Source organism: Apodemus sylvaticus, chromosome 22, assembly GCF_947179515.1.
Source record: "Apodemus sylvaticus chromosome 22, mApoSyl1.1, whole genome shotgun sequence".
Lineage (NCBI taxonomy): Eukaryota > Metazoa > Chordata > Mammalia > Rodentia > Muridae > Apodemus > Apodemus sylvaticus.
In genome coordinates, this window is record NC_067493.1 from 15073463 (window position 1) to 15088973 (window position 15511).

At 43.7% G+C, this 15511-nt stretch overlaps 1 protein-coding gene across 1 annotated transcript in view; it reads right to left on the reverse strand.

Annotated features, from left to right (window-relative positions):
• Positions 1–4067: 4067 nt before the first annotated feature.
• The window catches only part of Rxfp2 (relaxin family peptide receptor 2), a 63131-nt gene continuing 51687 nt past the window's right edge, over positions 4068–15511 (reverse strand). Inside the window, exons 16-18 of the mRNA XM_052168886.1 lie at positions 15057–15467; positions 11896–12114; positions 4068–4413 (exon numbers count right to left, since the gene is read on the reverse strand). Coding sequence (XP_052024846.1) covers positions 4154–4413; positions 11896–12114; positions 15057–15467 — 890 coding nt within the window. The 3' untranslated portion in view covers positions 4068–4153. The remainder of the gene's footprint in view (positions 4414–11895; positions 12115–15056; positions 15468–15511) is intronic.

The window sequence follows — 15511 nt, forward strand, 5'->3', positions numbered from 1 at the left end:
GTGTACGGCTCACCACGATCCTCTCCAACTCAGAGGTGGCCCGGGCTATAGCTTCTCTCAGATGCTGAAGTGATATCTACCTGATGTTTAGACTGTCAAAAAAAAAAAATCCTGGATTTACATGGTATTTACATAGTCATATAGAAATCTGGGTTTAGAAAACAGGTTTGCACTAACAAAAGGCCTCATTCGATTGAGATAAGAGGGAATTCTCTTTCTCTTTCTTTCCTTCTTTTTCCCTCCTCCTCCTCTCTTCTTCTTCTTCTTCTTCTTCTTCTTCTTCTTCTTCTTCTTCTTCTTCTTCTTCTTCTTCTTCTTCTTCTTCTTCTTCTTCTTCTTCCTCCTCCTCCTTCTCCTTCTCCTCTTCCTCCTCCCCCTCCCTCCCCCTCCCCCTCCCTCCTCCTCCCCCTCCTTCCTCCTCCCCCACCCTCCTCCTTCTCTTCCTCCTCCTTCCTCCTCCTCCTCCTCCTCCCCCCCTCCTCCTCTTCCTCCTCCACAGGGTTTCTTTGCATAGCCTTGGCTATCCTGGAACTCCCTCTGTAGGCCAGGCTGGCCTCTAATTCACACAGATCTGCCTGCCTCTGCCTCTGCCTCTGCCTCTGCCTCTGCCTCTGCCTCTGCCTCTGCCTCTGCCTCTGCCTCTGCCTCTGCCTCTGCCTTCGTCTTCGCCTCCAGGATGCTGGGATTAAAGATGCGTGCCCACCACCGTCTAGTGGGAATTCTTATCTAAAAGCAGACATATTTGTAATGTTTTTTCTATCCCTGTGACAGTATGGGGTAAGATTGTAAATCACTAGGCTGTCAGACTTAACTGGACCCTACAGCATCAGGTTGGTGACTACTACGTGGTTTTTAGTTTCCCATAAAACTGCCAACTTTCCAGAAGCTTCTATGACTTGTGTCTCAAGTCCTCCATTCAAGAACAACATGGACATTGATGACTGACAGCTGTCAGGTAGATAACTGGGTATTCTTGATTGTCTCTCTGTTTCTCTGATAAAACACTGACAAATACCACCAGGGGGTGGAGGGGTAGGGGGGTGGGGGGGTGGGGGATGGGGGAGGGGTTTATGGCCTTTTACACGTCAGGTCACACTATATCAAGGAGGGAAGCCAGGGCAGGAACTCTCAGTAGAAACTGAAGCATAGACCATGCTGCTTCACATGATAATTAATGGGAGAGCCCAATGTGTACCTTGCCTGTTAGCATTCTAAGCTCCGCCCCACAGTTACTTAGCAACAGCCAGGTAGTCTCCGCCCCACAGTTACCTGGAAACTGTAATGATGCTTACCACTTGCTCTCTATGGCTTGCTCAGCTGCCTTTCTTTGTTTCTCTCTCTCTCTCTCTCTCTCTCTCTCTCTCTCTCTTTTTGGTTTTTTTGGATTTGTTTTTTTTTCGAGACAGGGTTTCCCTGTGTAGCCCTGACTATCCTGGAACTCACTCTGTAGACCAGGCTGGCCTCGAACTCAGAGATCTGCCTGCCTCTGCCTCCCAGAGTGCTGGGATTACAGGCGTGGGCCACCACCGCCCGGCTCTTAGCTGCCTTTCTTATACAGAGCAAGCCCATTTGTCTAGGGCTGGCACTGATGTGTTTATAAAAAGATAAAAAGGGGAGAATACATTCTATGGAGGTTCGATGAGGTATGGGGGAAAGAGGGCCTGTGCCAAAGCACCCCTTCCCCTGAGGGACCAGCCACACGACTGTATAGTATAGAATAGTTTATTCAGGGCATGGGGAGGGGAGTTAAGAGGGTAGTAGAGGCAGAGAAAGGAAGAGAGAGACAGAGACAGACAGAGAGAGAGAGAAGAGGAGGAGAGGAGAGGAGAGGAGAGGAGAGAAGAGAAGAGGAGGAGTAGAGGTCGGCCATGAACATGTGGAGAGTGGGGAGGGGAGAAGGGGGGCAGAGAAAGAGCAAGAGAGAAACAAGACAGGGCAAGAGAGGGAGGAGGGAACAAGCAGACCCTTTTATAGTGGGCCAGGCCTACCTGGCTGTGGACAGTAACTGTGGGGTGGAGCATACCTGGCTGTTGCTAGGTAACTGTGGAGCGGAGCTTAGACCGAATGCTAACGGCAACGTACACAATGCGCTCCCACCTTATCAATCAAGAAAATCTCTTACTGACACGCCCAGTCGAATGAATGAAGGTAATTCCTCGTTTGAATTTCCTTTGCTCAGGTGTGTCAAGTTTGTGTGTCAAATCGACAAAATTAACCACACTTAGTCATGGGCCATGGACAAAGGTTTTGGGATCAAAACTGAAATATTCTAGACCGAGGACCTAGTCTTTCTGTAAGTCTTTGTTTGGATCGTGGATTTGGAAGAAGCCATGCCGTGACTGTGTCCATTGTGTGTCCATCATGGAAAAACCCACCCGAGCTGAGCATTTAAGGAAGCAGTGATTTGACAAACACTGCAGGAGGTGTCGGTGGAGCTCGGCCTGTGTTGCCTCAGTGGACTGAGAAAACCCATCTCCTTCACAGCAGCTTGGAAACGAAGGAAGGGTAGAGCTAAGATGGCCTCCTTTGAAGGCCACACCCCCGGTGACTTAACTTTCAATATATAGGACCTACTTCCAGAAGGGTCCATAAACTCTCAACAGTGCTGGGAGCCATTAGACATCTAAGATCCAAAATCATAAGAGTGGTTAAGGACTTTAACGAGATGTCAGCAGTGAGTCTGCATAACCAGTGAAGAAACGGGAAAGGAAACAACTTCAGGGAGAAAAGCAGCCTGCTCACAGGTAGTGGGCGCCATTCATAGAATCCAAATGTGGGATCGCTCCCTGATAGAAGAAACACGGTCTTGATTAAATGGAGGAACCTGTTTTATGACTTCAGTCAGTGTTAGGTAGCAAATAAACCAGGAGAACTGTGACTGCTTCTAGGTTTTTGTTTTCTGGATGCTACAGGATAGAAGACTATTTATTCCATTCACTCTGTTGAAAAAGGTGACATGGTATGCTTAGACAGATGCTTATATTTTTCTCTTCCAAGGAACCCAGAAACAAGGGGAGGGAGGTAACAAAGTTCACTTACTGTTTCAGTCTTTGGCAACAGAACAGAAATGTCAGCGTGTCTGGTGAGACAGTGGTGTGCGCCCTAGCAATGCTGTATGCGTTAAGCCACGTGCAAACCTACCCACATTGTCAAGCTTAAAGTAACACAGACAAATGCAAAATATAAATTTATTCATAGTGTTCTTTCCCCCGCATTTATAAACTTTCAGTATAAAAGTGTCCAAGTCTTCATAAACATTTTTCACGTTCAAAAAACAAAGCCATCATTTCTGGCGTTTTTTGTGTGGGAATGGGGGTAGGGAGGATTTGTGCAAGTAAGCAAATGGCCCCAGGTCAGACCGGCCATCCTGAGACATCTTTTAACTCTCCTTGTCTCTGTGCTAAATGAGAAGAGAACTTACCAGCAATAAAAATATTATTCTAAAGCACTGGAGAATTTTAACTGTTTGGGGAAGTTTGGGTTTCTGATTTCCTTTGCTCCATGGGTAACTTTAGGAAAAACATCTAAGATCTCAGCTTTTCTGAGTTTAAATAGAAGTCAAGAAGTGACTGGTGCTAGTCTCCCGCGGCATGCCTCCCGCTTGTCTGGTCATGCTAGTCACGATAAACTGGTGCGAAGAAATGTGTTCAACGTTGCTATTCCAGCAGCCTGCAGAAGCTGTCAAAAGTATTAATAAGATGTTGATGGTTTCATTTGCTACTCAAAGAGCAGTGACAAAGATGTTCATTTTGTGTCGTGATGCTCACACTGGAATAAGATAGCATGGATACCCATACTCAACAGACAGTGCAACTTGGTGTAAGAGAAGGCCGTGGCAGTGGCTACAATTGCCCGTCCAGGCTGGCAGGCAATGCTGACTACCTGGAGATCCGCCATGTATCAGTCAGTCTACATGGATTTACTTGTGCATGCCAGGTCTGGGCCGCCAAGGAGAGGCTTGCGATATTATTCTCAGCTTGGTCCACGGGTCCTAGAGCTGTCACCGGAATGCAGGGGCCGACAGCCATTCCACTGTGTCCCCGGTGCTGAACGGGGTGGCTGCTGGCCAGGCTGGAAACCGTCTCAGATGCCATCTTCCCCAAATTGTACCTTGTTTTAGGTAGTGCCCTCAAAGTCCAGTGATCCAAAACCACTACGGGGAGACCGGCTTCATTATACTGTTCCCAAGGGCTATTTTGTTCAACACTCCAAGTTTAAGTGAGGAGTCGTCTGTCCACACAATGGAAGCAGATAAACTTTTCTTCTTAACTTTGAAAACGGATTTCCTCCGATGTTTGTGCAGCAACTGTTTCAACTTGTCCTTAAAAAAGGAGGTGGTGAGAGTGTAGAGGATGGGGTTTAAGGCGCTGTTTACCGGAAGGAAAAAAACCACGATCCAGGAAGTGATTGTGCCTGGAGAAATAAGTTTGAAAAGAAATACAAAGTGGATCCTCTCTCTCTCTCTCTCTCTCTCTCTCTCTCTCTCTCTCTCTCTCTCTCTCTCTCTCTGTTCCCCAAGACCCACTTCCCCTCCCCCGACCCCACCCGGTTCCCATCTCATTCCTATTGCTCCCACAGAACACCAACTGCAACCTCCCCCACTCACCGTCCCCACCTGACTTCCTGGTCCCCACTCATGGCTGAATCCCAGCCCGCAACTGCTGCAGGCACCCCCTGCTAAGCCACCGGCCAGCCCTGTTGGCCAGCCTTCTATGGCCCAGCCATTACTTAGCAACAGCCTTGTAGGTCAGGCTTGCTACAAAAGGGACTGTTTGACCTCTCCCTCTCTCTCTCTTACTCCCTGACTCCCTTCTCTCTCTGACCACTTTCTTTCCCCAGGCCAAATCTGTATGTGTTACCGGCTTGCTTCTCTCTTTCTGTCTCTCTGTCTCTGTCTCTCTCTCTCTCCTCGACCCTCCTTCTCTGTCCCCTCTTTTTCTCTTTCTCTGCCTCCAGTCCTTTCTCAACTCTCCTTCTGATGCCCCCAAATAAACTCTATTCCGGAGGAGGAACGCCTCAGCATGGACCCGTTGAGGTACCCCTTCCCATGGCACCATACCACGTTCTATAAAACATATCCTTGGCTTTATCGAACATATCAGTGCCTACCCGAAAGCCAGACAGGCTGTGTCCGCAGACCTTTTCTCTCCGCTCCCCAATCTCATCTCCAGTGCTGCAGCAGAACATCCTCCCCTGCCCCCTGCTCCCCCTGTGGATCCCACAGATCTTCCCTTCCTAACCTTCCTCCCTCAACTTGTTTCTTTGTCCCAGACTCCAGCAAGCATCCTTCTGCTAACCCAAGGGCCACTCCTCACGGGGCAACAAATAGGTTGGAGACAGACCTGCATCTTTCCTCCTGCTCCTGAGATCCGATGCCCCCCACCCCACCCCTACCCCCACCCCCGGTCACATCGCAGCTCTGTAGCAGGAAACCTGCTGAGGTCTCCCTTTCCATTGAGGACCCCATCCTCAATGGATCACAAGGACCTTCTCCTCCAACCTTCTTTCCCCATCCCATTTTTCCTAGCCTTCAAACACCAGTAGGCATTCCTCATGGACAGAAGAGTTGAATAGGACCCCAAAATAGGCAATATACAGCATCACATGCCCCCAAAATCCAGAGAGGAAACAGAAACCAAGGAACAAAATACCCACCCCACAAAGACACATCCAGAGGGCTGGAGAGATGGCTCAGCGGTTAAGAGCACTGACTGATAAAGTTCAAATCCCAGCAACCACATGGTGGCTCACAACCATCCTTAAGGAGCTCCGACTCACTCTTTTGGTGTATCTGAAGACAGCTACAGTGTGCTTACATATAATAAATAAATCTCAAACAAAACCACAAATCCCGCAATCAGTGCCTAGATATTTAATCATCCCCAAACCAGATACTGAAATGTCAGTGTAAAAATACAATCAACAGCCAGGGCATTAACTCTTCAGGAGAGCTCAGCTATGAATATTCCAACAGAGCTGAAGCACAAGAAAATGACCTTAAATCAGCCTTTATGAATATGATAGCATTTCCTTAAAGAGGAAATGGATAAATGTCTTAAAGAAATTCAGGAAAACACAAACTAGTGTAAGGAAATAACATGCTCAAGACCTGAAATTGGGAATAGAATCAATAAAGAAAACCCAGACTAAGGGACTTCTGGAATTGAAAAAAAAAATTAGGAATGCTAACAGGAAGTACAGATTCAAGCATTACCAACAGAATACAAGAGATGGAAGAGAGAATCTCAGGCATAGAAGACATGATCTATCGGTCAAAGAAAATGGTAAATCTAAAAACCTCTGACTCAAAATATCCAGAAAACCTGAGACACCATGAAAAGACTAAACCTAAGAATAATAGGAATGTAAGAAGGAGAAGAAACCAAGCTCCGAGGCCCAGAAAATGCTTTTAATAAAATCCTCTTTAAGTTAGAAGAAACTTTTCCTAACCTAAAGTAGGAAATACCAATAAAGGTAAAAGACGCATACACAACACCATGAAAGAGAGTCCTCTTGGCACCTAATAGTCAAAACACTAAACATACAGGGCAAAGAAAGAATATTAAAAGCTGCAAGGGAAAAATACCAAGTAATATACAAAAGCAGACCTGTTAGAACTATATCCAACTTCTCAGTGGAGACTGTAAAAGCCAGAGGCCTGGCCAGATGTCCTGCAGACCCTTAAGAGATCATAGATGCCAGACCAAATGACTACACCCAGCAAAACTTTCAGTCACTGTAGATGAAAGAAGATATTTCATGATAAAGTCAAATTTGAACAATATCTCTCTACAAATCTAGTCCCACAGAAGGAGCTAGAAGGAAAACTCCAACCTAAAGAGGTTAACTACACCTGCTAAAACCCAGGAAATAATCTCACACCAGCAAAATCAAAAGAAGGGAAACACACACCACCACCACCATTACCACCACCACCACCATTACCACAACCACCACCACCACCACCACCACCACCACCACCACCACCATCACCACCAGCATCACCAGCACCACCACCAGCAGCATGAGCATCAGCACCAATGACAATACCAAAGTAACAGGAATCAACAATTATTGGCCATTGAGATCTCTTAATGGTCTCAAGTCCTCCATAAAAAGACATTGTCTAACAGATAGGCATCACCTCAGGGTAACAGGTTAGGAAAAAGATATTCCGAGCAAATGGACCTAAGAAGCAAGCTGGGCAGCCATTTTAATATCTAACAAAATAGACTTCAAACCAAAACTACTCAGAAGAGATAGAGAAGGGTACTTCATACTCATCAAAGGAAAATCCACTAAGATGATGTTATACAAGTTTATAAAAGAAACACTACTACAGCTTAAATCACATATTGACCCTCACACACAGATAGTGGGAGACTTCAATACCCCACTCCCACCAATGGACAAGTGATCCAGGCAGAAACTAAACAGAGAAATGTTGGAGCTAACAAAACTTGTAAACCAAATGGACCTCAGGTGTTTACAAAACTTTTCACTCAAACACAAAAGAGTAAACCTTCTCAGCACCTCAAGAAACGTTCTCCAAAACTGACCACATACCTGGACACAAATCAAGTCTCAACAGATATAAGAAAATGGAAATAACTCCCTGCATCCTCTCTGACTACTACAGATTAAAGCTGAACAACAGAAACAAACGAACAACAACAACAACAACAACAACAAAAAAAAAGCTTACAAGCTCATGGAACTGAACAACTCTCTACTGGATGAAAAATGGGTTAATTCAGAAATAAAGAAATTAAAGACTTTTTAGAATTCAATGAAAATGAATACACAGCATGCCTGAACTTATGGGACACAATAAAAGTGGTGCCTACATAAAAGAAGAGAGTTTATAGCACCAAGTGCCTACATCAAAAAGTCAGAGAGATCCCATACTAGCACCATAATAGCATACCTGAAAGCCAAGAACAAAAAGAACCAATCAAACTCGAGAGGAGTCTACAGCAGGAAACAATGGAACTGAGGGATGAGATCAATAAGATAGAAACAAAGAGAACAAAGAGTCGTTTTCTTTTCTTTTCTTTACTTTTTTTTGAGAAAAAGCAATATGATAGACTGTTATCCAAACTAACTGGTAGGTGGAGAGAGAATCTCCAACTTAACAAAGTCAGAACTAGAAAGCAAAGGTGGGGGTGGGGATAACAAAAGACTCCAAGGAATTCCAGAGAATCATAAGGGCATACTTGAAAAAAAAAAACCATGAACTCGATCAATTTGGAAAATCTAAAAGAAACGGATAATTTTTTGAAAGGTACCACTTACCAAAGTTAAATCAAGACGAGATAAATGATTTAATCTTTAACCCTCAGTGAAATAGAAGCAGCCATTCAAAGTCTCTTCCAAAAAAACAAACAAGCCAATCCCACAACCAAAAACCAAATCAAACCAACCAACCAACCAGCCAGCCAGCCAGTCAACCAAAAACTAGATCCAGATGGGTTTAGCACAGAATTCTACCAGGCTTTCAAAGAAGAGTTAATTCCAATACTCCTTAAATTATTCCACAAGATTGAAACAGAAGGGACATTGTTTGATTTATTTTACGAAGCCATATTCATCGAAAGACTCAACAAAGAAAGAGTACTATAAACCAATTACTCTTATGATCATAGATGCAAAAATACTCAATAAAATAACTGCAAACAGAGTACAAGAACACATCAAAAAGATCATCCACCATAATCAAGTAAGCTTCATCCCAGAGAGGCAACATAGAAAAATCTGTAAATGTAACCCATCATTTAAACAGACTGAATGACAAAAACCACATGGTCGTCCCATTATATGTAGAAAAGGCCACAGGCAAACTCCCATCATGTTAAAAATCCTGGAGAGATTATGGATCCAAAGGACATATCTAAACATAAGAAAGGCACTTTGTAGCAGGCTTAAAGCCAACATCAAATTAAATGATGAGAAACTCAAAGCAAAAATCAGGAACAGTGCTATCCCCATCAAAATTCCAACACAATTCTTTATAGATCTTGAAAGGACAATTCTCCACTCCATTTGGGAAAGCAAGAAACCCAGGATAGTTAAAACAATCCCAAACAGTAAAAGAACGGCTGGGGATCCTACCATTTCCATCTTTAAGTTATACAGAGCTATAATATTAAACCACATGGTATTGGCACAAAAATAGACATGTTGATCAATGGAATTGAATTAAAGTCCAGACTTAAATCCACACACCTATAGACGCCTGATTTTGGATAAGCCAGAAACACACAGTAAAACTCAGTGTCTTCAATAAATGGTGCTGGTCAAACTGAATGCTTGCATGCAGAAGAATGCAAATAGATCTCTTTTAATCACCTTGCACAAAACTCAAGTCCAAGTGGATCAAAGATTACAGCATAGAACCAGATCCACCGAATCTAACAGAAGAGAGAGTGGGGAATATCCCCGAATGCATCGGCACAGGAGATGACTTTTTGAACACAACAGCTATAGCGCAGGCACTAGATCAACAATTAATAAGACGGACTTCAAGAAACTGAAAAGCTTCTGTATGGCAAAGGACACTGTCAAAACAGCAGCCTACAGAAAGGGAAAAGATTTTTTTTAAAAACCAACTTCCCACCTGATAGAAGACTAATATATAAAATACAGAAAGAACTCAAGAAACTAGCTATCAAAAAAACAAAACAAAACAAAACAAAACAAAACAAAAAAAAACAAAAACAAAAACCACCAGATAATCCAATTTTAAAAACGGGGGAACAGATATAAACAAAAAATTCTCAAAAGAAATCTCCAATAGCTGAGAAAATTTAAAGAAATGTTCAGTATCCTTAACCATCAGGGAGATATGAATCAAAACTACTCTGAGATTTCATCTTACACCTGTCAGGATGGCTAACAATAAAACAATCAATAAGCAAGTGACAGCTCATGCTGTTGAGGGTGTGGAGCAAAGGAAACACTCCTCCATTGCAAACTGGAATAGACAGTACAGAAATCAATATGGCAGTTCTCCAGAAAGTTGGGAATCAATCTACCTCAAGACCCAGCTATACCACTCTTGGACATAAACCCAAAGGACACTACATCCTGCCACCAGGACATTACTCACTCATGTTCATTTTGTCTTTATTCATAATAACCAGAATCTGGAAACAACGTAGATGCCTCTCAACAGAAGAATGGATAAAGAAAATGTGGTGCATTTATACAATGGAGTACACTTTTAAATTTATACAATTACAAAGATGGAGTACTCCTCTGCTTTAAAACAAAATGATATCATGAAATTCACAGGCGAATGTATGGCACTAGAAAAAAAGTTTTCCTGAGTGAGGTAACCTAGACTCAGAAAGACAAATGGGGTGTAGACTCACTCGTAAGTGGATATTAGCCATCAAGCAAATGATAACAAAGATACAATCTGTAGGCCCAGAGAGGTTAGGTAAAGAGGAGGGTCTAAGTGGGGCTCACGAGGATCTCCCTCAGAGGGGGAAATAGAGTAGATTTTTCAACAGACTGGGACCTGTAGGTAAGGGAGGGAAAAGTGGGGGTTAGGTAGGGGTAGGGTGGGATGGGGTAGAAGGAGAGTCTGCAGGAGAAGATGGCTGGAATTGGGAGTCTTATGAGGGCTGTGGTGGTGTTCCAGGATTTTCCCTGTCCAATGACATTAGTACAGAGGAGGCCTGTGATTGGACAGGGAAAAGGGAGGCAGAGCTAAGAGTTGCAGAGACAGGAGTGTCTTGGAGAGAGACAGGGAAAAAAACCAAGAAGGAGGTGGATGGACAGAAAGAAGATCCTGATCCCACACGGTTCTATACAGCCACAAGTAGCTATGATTTCACAAGGTTAGAAATATTGGGATAGGCCGGGCATGGTGGCGCACGCTTGTAATCCCAGCACTTGGGAGGCAGAGGCAGGTGGGTTTCTGAGTTCAAGGCCAGCCTGGTCTTCAGAGTGAGTTCCAGGACAGCCAGGACTACACAAAGAAACCCTGTCTCAAAACAAACAAACAAACAACCAAACAAACAAAAAAGAAAGAAAGAAAGAAATATTGGGATAAAGCTTTTATCATTATCAATTGTCTCTGAAACTACTGTATTGGCATCTTATAAAATTGTCATTTATTTATAAATCTGGTTAATTAAGCTTTAAGGGTCTTGATTCTACTTGGTTACTGGGTATTGTGTTGTGCATTCATCCATCCATTATCTATCTATCTATCTATCTATCTATCTATCTATCTATCTATCTCTCTGCTTATGTTTGGCCCATGGGAAATGGCTCTATTAGGAGGTGTGGGCTTGTTGGAGGAAATACATCACTGTGAGGGTGGGCTTTGAGGTCCTATGCTCAAGCTCTGCCTAGTGTGGAGGAGAGTCTCCTGGCCGCCTTCCCAAGGCAGTCAGTGCCCTTCTGTTGCCAATGGAACAAGATGTAAAACTCAGCTCCTCCAGCACCATGTCTGCCTGGATGCTGCCATGCTTCTGCCTTGATGACAATGGACTGAACCTCTGAGTCTGTAAGCCAGCTCCAATTAAATGGTGTCCTTGATAAGAGGTGTTTTGGTCACGATGCCTGTTCACAGAAATAAATCCCAAACTAAGACAGTATGTATGTATGTATGTATGTATGTATGTATGTATGTATGTATGTATGTAGCTATTTATCTATCTTTCCTTCATATTCTTGGCTAAGGACTAGCCAGCTCAGGTAGAAGCAAGATAATTAGAATACTAAATGTAAAACACTGGGGTGGGAGTGTTAATTGTTTTTCGATACCACAGGTACTTATGAAGAGTTTACTTTGTGCAGGGTACTGTCCAAGACTCTGGTCTTGTCAATCAAAGGTTCTGAGAAGACACTGTGTACCTGCTGGGCATGAGGAAAGGGACTGACCTGGTATCTCCACTTGAAGGAGAGACAGGATCTTAACGACAAACACAGGAATCCAGCAGATGGCATCAGAGAACACGATAAAAAAGAACCGGTTCGCAACAGCCACCTCCTTCCCGATGTGGCTCCTCACTTCTGCAGTCTGAAGTGACGTTTTCTGAATGGAGCAGAACATGGTGACATAGGAAAACACGATGACGAGGAAAGCCAGCAAGTTCACACCTGTTGGGAAAAGCATGCTTGTTTTACATTCTCTGCGTGGTTGGCAGAGAGGCACTGCAACGTGGCTGCCAATACGGCACCTGGCACTGGCCTTCTCGGAAGTGCCCTCTCCTGCGTTCTCAGAGCTATGAAGCTAAACTTCCCAAGTTCAGGAAATAAGATCAAGAATTCGGGTTTTTATTAGCCTTAAAAGAAGATTTCAAAGATGTAAGTTCTTCACGAAGAATTAGGGCTGGAAACTCAGATCTAGAATACTATGAAGCAAGACTGTCTTTCTCTCTCTCTCTCTCTCTCTCTCTCTCTCTCTCTCTCTCTCTCTCTCTCTCTCACTTACACACACACACACACACACACACACACACACACATGCTGGTTCCCGGAAAGTCACCCCTTAAGGTGATGCTGTGATTAAATGCATGTCTCAAAAGTAGATAACAATCTTACTTGTCTTATACATATGAATAAAATAATCTTAGAATTTATCATGAATATAATTGCCTCAGAAGCATTATTCTTTAAGCTTTGGGCATTTCAATAAACATAGTATATAAAAACAAAATGCATTTTTTGTTTACTTTTGTCCACAGTAGTTTAAACTATTTTGGTTCAGAACCCTTTAAACTCCATTTAGAAAAGAGATAAAAATGTTAAAAATACAACTAAATGAGCTCTTTTGGGCCAAATTGCTTCACAGCCATCCCCTATAACATTGATTTGGGTTTTTTTTGCTTGCTTTATTCTTGCTGTAATGTAATAAAAAAATCCAAAATAGTGATTATCAAATTTCTTTTAATAAGCATACAATTTGCATATATTTCCAGATCTACTGAAAACATTCCTAAACTGAATTTAGACTGTGTGGAAGACTGGTAATGGCTGGGGAAACAGTTTAAATTCAAGGTTATTTTTATCCACAGCATTTCCTCTTCCATGGGCTCACTATATTGTCGTACAATGGGATTTTATAACACTGGTTTGAGAGTTTAGCTTAGCATAAAAGAAAATGATTCTATTGTAGGTGCTTAATCTGTCTAAGCAGTCTTGCGCCTTAGGTATAAAAGCCAGCCACGTCCCTCTCCCTTAGCACGTCAACCGGGCCTGTCTGGCCCTTGGAGCTGGGGTCCACTTTGAACCCACCATCTTTTCCCGGAATACAGCTCCCACCCCTATCCTCCGTCTTGGTTGTGCCTCCCCATCGCTGGGTCTTCATTTCTCCTTCGAAGCCTTCCCTTGTCCTCAGATGTAGATAGCCTATACTCTTTACCCATGGTGCTTTTCGGCCTGTGCTATGAGGATACAGCTGAGAGTCTGCATCCTGCTGTCCTGCAGCATCTGTGAGTGCTGGGGCTGGTGTATCTCTGGTTAGTTCTTAATGTTGTGCACGGCCATAGAAGATGCACAGTAAATGCTTGTCCCTATAAGTAGACTGTCGGCACATACATACATGTCAGAGGTCGCTATGAAGATCATGTGTGCTAGGTACTGTGAAGAAATGAGTCAGGAGGAAGCCTAAACAGCCTACAGGATCCTGGGAGGACGACACCTATGAACACATGGCTGCCAAACAAGACTGATGTCTGAAGAGAATCAACAAAATGATGTAAACACAGAGTTTTGTTTTCCAGAGAAGGAAAAGGAATCAATGGAGAACCAGGGACAGAGCTTAGGGCCACCCCTAATGAGGATGACTTTTAAGCAAGCCATTTAAAGTTGACCTTGAGAGCACTTTGGAACACTGGTGGGTTTCTGACCAGAGGGAAAGGGCTGTGTTCATAAGCAGTGCTGTGGAACAGTGAGGAGGGGGGTGGGGGGGTGGGGTGGTGGTAAGAGGGGGAATGTGGTGCGGGTCACAGCAGGAGCGGTGAGAATACCAAGGTGAGGTCTCAGATTACAGCAGCAGTGGGCAGAGAAAGGCAGGAGCAGAAGGCAGAGGAAAAGTATTTTTGAAAAAGCATCAAGGAGTTGATGAGGAGGATGAGAGGAGAGGCTGATGAAATGACGTGTCTCAGGTAAAGGAAGACTGTGGGAAGAGCCTCCATTCCAGCAGAACTAAAACAGGTTATACAGTGCACGCTTTTAATCCCAGCACTCTGGGAGGCAGAAGCAGGCGGATTTCTGAGATCGAGGCCAAACTGGTCTACAAAGTGAATTTCAGGACAGCCAGGGCTTCACAGAGAAATCTGTCTCAGAAAAACAAAACAAAAAACAAAGAAACAAAACAAAACAAAAAATAATCAAGGGATTAAGAAAGCCGAAAAACAAAAACAAAAACAAAAAAGCCGGGCGGTGGTGGCTTACGCCTGTAATCCCTGCACTCTGGGAGGCAGAGGCAGGTGGATTTCTGAGTTTGAGGCCAGCCTGGTCTACAAAGTGAGTTCCAGGACAGCCAGGGCTATACAGAGAAACCCTGTCTCGAAAAAAACCAAAAAAAAAAAAAAAAAAAAAAAAAAAAAAAAAAAAAAAAACCCACAAAAAACAAAAACAAAGAAAGCTGAAAAGAATTTGTTTTGAGGGACCTCAAGAGCCGTGTTTACAAAAGGCAATAAATGTGCGGGTGTTTTGGCAATCTGGTCTGAGTTTCCAGAGTTTTATTAATATTTATTTAAATTATAACTACATTGTTAAAATGATTTAAAAGGAGTCTGAGTAATTTGGTAGGGTTTCAGGGCAATGACTATGGCCTGGAAAAATTCATTGTGAATGAATAAAAAAAAAAAAAGAACAAGGAGCAATTTAAAAAAAATCACCCAAAGATCCTCAGAGTGTGTCTTTCAGTGTGTTTTCCACACTAAACCTCAACAATAAAAGTTTAATAAAAAATACCTACAAAATGCATGCCAAGAACTTTGTTTGCTTTCAGAGTGAACAGATGCACATGTGATGCTTTGTGTCATTTCTAGAAAGATGGTGGTGTCTCTGTGGAAGCTAAAGATGAAATTTACCTAGGAAAATCCCAAGGGAGTACCCTCTACTTCCAAAATCTTCTGCTTGGTCGTAATGAAGTGGAAAGCAGACTCCATTTTTCCCATAGAAGTTGCCAAAATAATCCTCGCTGGTGAAGGGAATGGCCGCTAGGAGAAATCCCGCCACCCAGATGCTGGCAAGGACCACGGCAGTCTGGCACTTGCCCAGGCGCAGGTTGTTGAACGGGAACACGATGACCAGGAACTTCTCCAAGGTCAGGAATGTCAGCAGCATGACGGAGACCTCCGTGGACAGCGTGGCCAGGAAGCCCAGCAGGCGGCAGGGCACACTCTCCATCCACAGCAGCGCATACTTCTGATACTGCCCTCGGTACTTGATGTCAAAGACGCCCACGGAGAACAGGTACACCCCCATCAGGCAGTCGGCACCTGCAGGACCAAGCAGCCCAAGACAGGTGCGTTCAGCATCTCTC